The sequence below is a fragment of the Saccostrea echinata genome, unplaced genomic scaffold (genome assembly GCF_033153115.1).
Source record: "Saccostrea echinata isolate AGI-Se365-2 ecotype Australia unplaced genomic scaffold, CSIRO_AGI_Sech_v1 ptg000002l, whole genome shotgun sequence".
Classification (NCBI taxonomy): domain Eukaryota; kingdom Metazoa; phylum Mollusca; class Bivalvia; order Ostreida; family Ostreidae; genus Saccostrea; species Saccostrea echinata.
In genome coordinates this window covers 18,460,218-18,463,996 of record NW_026889751.1, presented here as the reverse complement: position 1 = coordinate 18,463,996, position 3,779 = coordinate 18,460,218, and the positions used below count along the sequence as shown (strand labels likewise).

The 3,779-nt window shown below is 32.0% G+C and overlaps 1 protein-coding gene across 1 annotated transcript; it reads left to right on the top strand.

Annotated features, from left to right (window-relative positions):
- LOC133201051 (U1 small nuclear ribonucleoprotein 70 kDa-like) lies at positions 1–3,410 on the top strand. The gene is made up of 6 exons (XM_061336856.1): positions 1–64; positions 180–239; positions 540–602; positions 694–744; positions 980–1,240; positions 3,276–3,410. Exons 1-6 carry the CDS (start codon positions 4–6, stop codon positions 3,374–3,376), a joined length of 597 nt encoding a protein of 198 aa, XP_061192840.1. The 5' UTR covers positions 1–3; the 3' UTR covers positions 3,377–3,410.
- The last annotated feature ends 369 nt before the right edge of the window (positions 3,411–3,779 follow it).

Here is a 3,779-nt window from a genome sequence, read left to right as displayed (position 1 = left end):
ACGATGGTGCCCTCAAAGTTTGCAGTGTTGTGTTTGGTAGCATTGGTTGGCGTATTAATGCAAGGTGAGTTTCTCAGTCTATACAATTTTATTTTGCGCATATCAAGTAAGTCATATACTTTTAATTAAAATAAGGATTTTTTTAAACAAACTTGATAAACGTTAAATATTTATTTCAGATGCATCCAGCAAAAGCTTTGATGAGAGATATAACAATGCCGAAAGTCCTTCAGATCTCGGTAGGGAACGTTCCATTCCGACTTTGTAAAAAAAAAAAAAAGAAAGAAAAGAAAAGAAAAAAGATAATCTATGAACTTCATTTATTTTTTTTTTAAAAATTTGATAGCGATAGAGTTTTCCAGTATTATTTTAGTTATCAGTTAATTTAAGAAATATGTTTCTTTCGATGCGTCCGTTGCGTATGAATAATGGTGAAATATTACATAAGTGTATAGGAAGGTTTTTCCTAAATCCTAAAATAGAAAGAAAAACATATACAAATTCAAGTGCGTTGGTATTTTTTTTTAATCAAATTCAAGAACAAATGGAAGACACGGAAGAACACCAGCTGACCGGAAGTAAGCGAGATGACAAATTGAAAGGTATGGAATTGTTAGCTTTTCAAAAGGATTTTTTCTTTTAACCGTAAAATATTGATACCAACTAAATGTTTTATTCCTCTTTTCATTTCAGCAAATCTGGCATTAATTGAGCGAGCAGCAAAAAACACGGGTTTATCAAAAGGTGATAAGTATTTCATTTAGATTCTTTGTGGCAATAATTCCTTAAAATCATAAAACTCTTCAGAAATAAAATAATGGGCAATGATAAATATTCTGTTATATCATATATCGAGGAGATCTAAAACGAAGAGATTCTGATGCAATTTGTAACAAATGTGCAAAGACATGTTGGGCAAACTTAGGGTATTTTTTCATCTTAATTATTAAAATCAAATATTCATATCTTTACTTATCAGATGAAATAGAAGAGATAGAAAAACGAGGATGGCGAAGAAGGAGCAGACGAGGAAGGAGAAATCGAAGAAGACGTGCAAGAAGAAGTCGTTCGAGAAGGCGCTCCAGAAGAAGGCGTTCCAGAGGAAGAAGCTCTAGAGGAAGACGTAGGTCTGGTCGACAAGGTTCCAGGAGAAGGGGATCAGGGCGTAACGGTGGAGGAGGTGGTGGATTTGGATCTCATATTCAAGCTATTTCAGGAGGACTTGATGCAATAAATTCTGGTAAAGATAAAAACATGTAGTTTATGAAAGTGCATATTCTTCATTTCTCTCAAACGTTTGTTATGGTTATCTAAAACTCCGAACTATATTGGCAAGTCAAAAAAAAATCGATACCGATGGAATTCAAGCGGAGCTTCCCTACACTACACGGTCATTGTGAATGGAAACTGACATACAGTTACATGTATTTGGGTATTAGTTTTATTATCGTTACCGATATACATTGTAATGAAATTAATTTCATTTATATAGCACATTTTACAACTCTTAAACTAACATAACTACCCTAAGTTAAGAAATATTGATATAGAAAACACAAAAAAATTAACTTTAGTAAGGATACCAACTTCCCCCCCCCCCAACCCGGGGTTGAACTCTTCGACTACAGCGTGTGTGTTATTCCTGTGCTGCTAGGAGACAGGTTCCGTCGATCGAAAGTTCAACCACGGGTTGGGGCGGAAGTGGGTATTCTCCATTTGATAATCGGTTACTCGGACGATTTTCCGATCGAGTACCCGGCTACTTGGAAAAAATGTGTATACATGTAAAAGTTTGTTGATTTTATAAAGACCTGTTTACCCCATTGATTTTTTCTTTCGTTTTAATGCATGTACATAACATCGAGTCCAACGAATACGATCTTTGTTAATTTATGTATCAAACAAACACAAAAGACATGATCATTTAATACACCAATAAATACAAAATTAATGCTTTACAGTTTGATCTTGTTTAGGAAGAACAATTTGATCAACGGAAGAGAAGGACGTAACTTTGTATTGATTACATTAGTGAAAGAGAACATCTTTGGGAACGGACGTGTCGTATATTATTTACATTTCCCAATGTTTTCTTTGTGATAACTCTGAAAGTATAGTATGCTGATTTCAAGATACTGGTATTTACATCTTCACCCGTCATGCATAAATTATCCAACGTTTTCACTGCCTTTGATGCTCTGCATGGCATACCCAACAAACTAGACGGTGATTCCTTAAATACATGGTTGTTTCCCCCTAACTTTTAACATTTTTTTGATCCTTGGTTATTTTAAATATTTCGTCACTCTTGAATTGGTAGCGGTATTTCTACGTATGTCCAAATTACAGTATACTAATTAAATAATCTAAAGGTAATTAATAAATCATAATTAAACGATGTTCATTGAAAACAATTTATTACAGCCATCCAAAAAGTAGGGTCACAAGAGGTGAGGACAGCTTTGTACAGCGATAACGGGTATTAACTGGTGAAGTAACGCTAATTACTGTATAGACATGGACAGTACATACATGTATCTAAATAACATTTTTTGATAATTTTTCTAATAAATATATGCACTTTGTAATACGAAAAAAATATACATCCGAGTAATCGAGTAACGCGATTTTAGTGTTCGGTACTCGGACGTTCTATAGAGCATATACTCGTTGATATATATATATATATATATATATATATATATATATATATATATATATATATATATATATATATATATATATATATATATTATATATATATATATATATATATATATATATATATATAAAAGACAAATGTGTTGAAATGTTTACATATATACACTTATTTTATTTCTTTCTAAAAATGCACATGAAATACATATGTTTATTGGAAATGCCCATAACACAAACCATACAGTTAAATAGGTTTTAGCAAATATGCCTTTGAGACAATTGAATAAATTCAGGAGAATAATTCTATGACGCATAATTTACTTGATGTATGAATGTAACGTTTTAGTGAATGTACCCACTATTCATTTAAAAAAAATGAGTTAATTCTAAATTTAGATAACCAAATACCAATCCATAAAACGATTAGTTATGTATGCCTTTAGACAAAAAAATTATAATTTTGGTGTCTCTTTTTTGAGGGATCGGGCATATCAGGGAAAAAAAATGTGAAAGCTTTAAATGTCGTTCTGTATAGCAGTATGAATGATATAGTATGTTTTGTATAAAAATATTGTTGAAAAAAGGCAATTCAAAAACTACATTTGTTTTATTTACAGGATTAGATCTTGCACACAAATTGACCCCTGACAATAACCCTGACAATGCTGACCAGGGGATGAATGGAGAAGAGATGAACGGAGAAGAAGATACCTTCTAGTTTATAAAATCACACTGAACTCATAATAAATAAATTACCTAGTACTGTGCTTGTTTTTTGTTGCAAACAAAGGTGGTATGTTTAGGATTTGCAAATATTTATTTTACTTCCTATGGTGGATACAATTTTTTTTCATTAGATCGAAAACAAAAAGCAGTGATAATTAATATAGAATTTTTTATTCAATTCCTTCAAAATAATCTAGCTTTTCTTCAATGCATTCGTAAGTCTCTTAATGCAATCATAACAACCTGTTTGTATTCACTTTTCGGAATAGGCCCCATACACTGAAAATCAGCGGAATCACGTCCTCAGGAGAATGAAACGCCACACAGAAAGACTGCTTTTTATCTAGGAAAAAAAGAAATCACATGGGAAATGGTCTGGTGAGTATAGATGATGT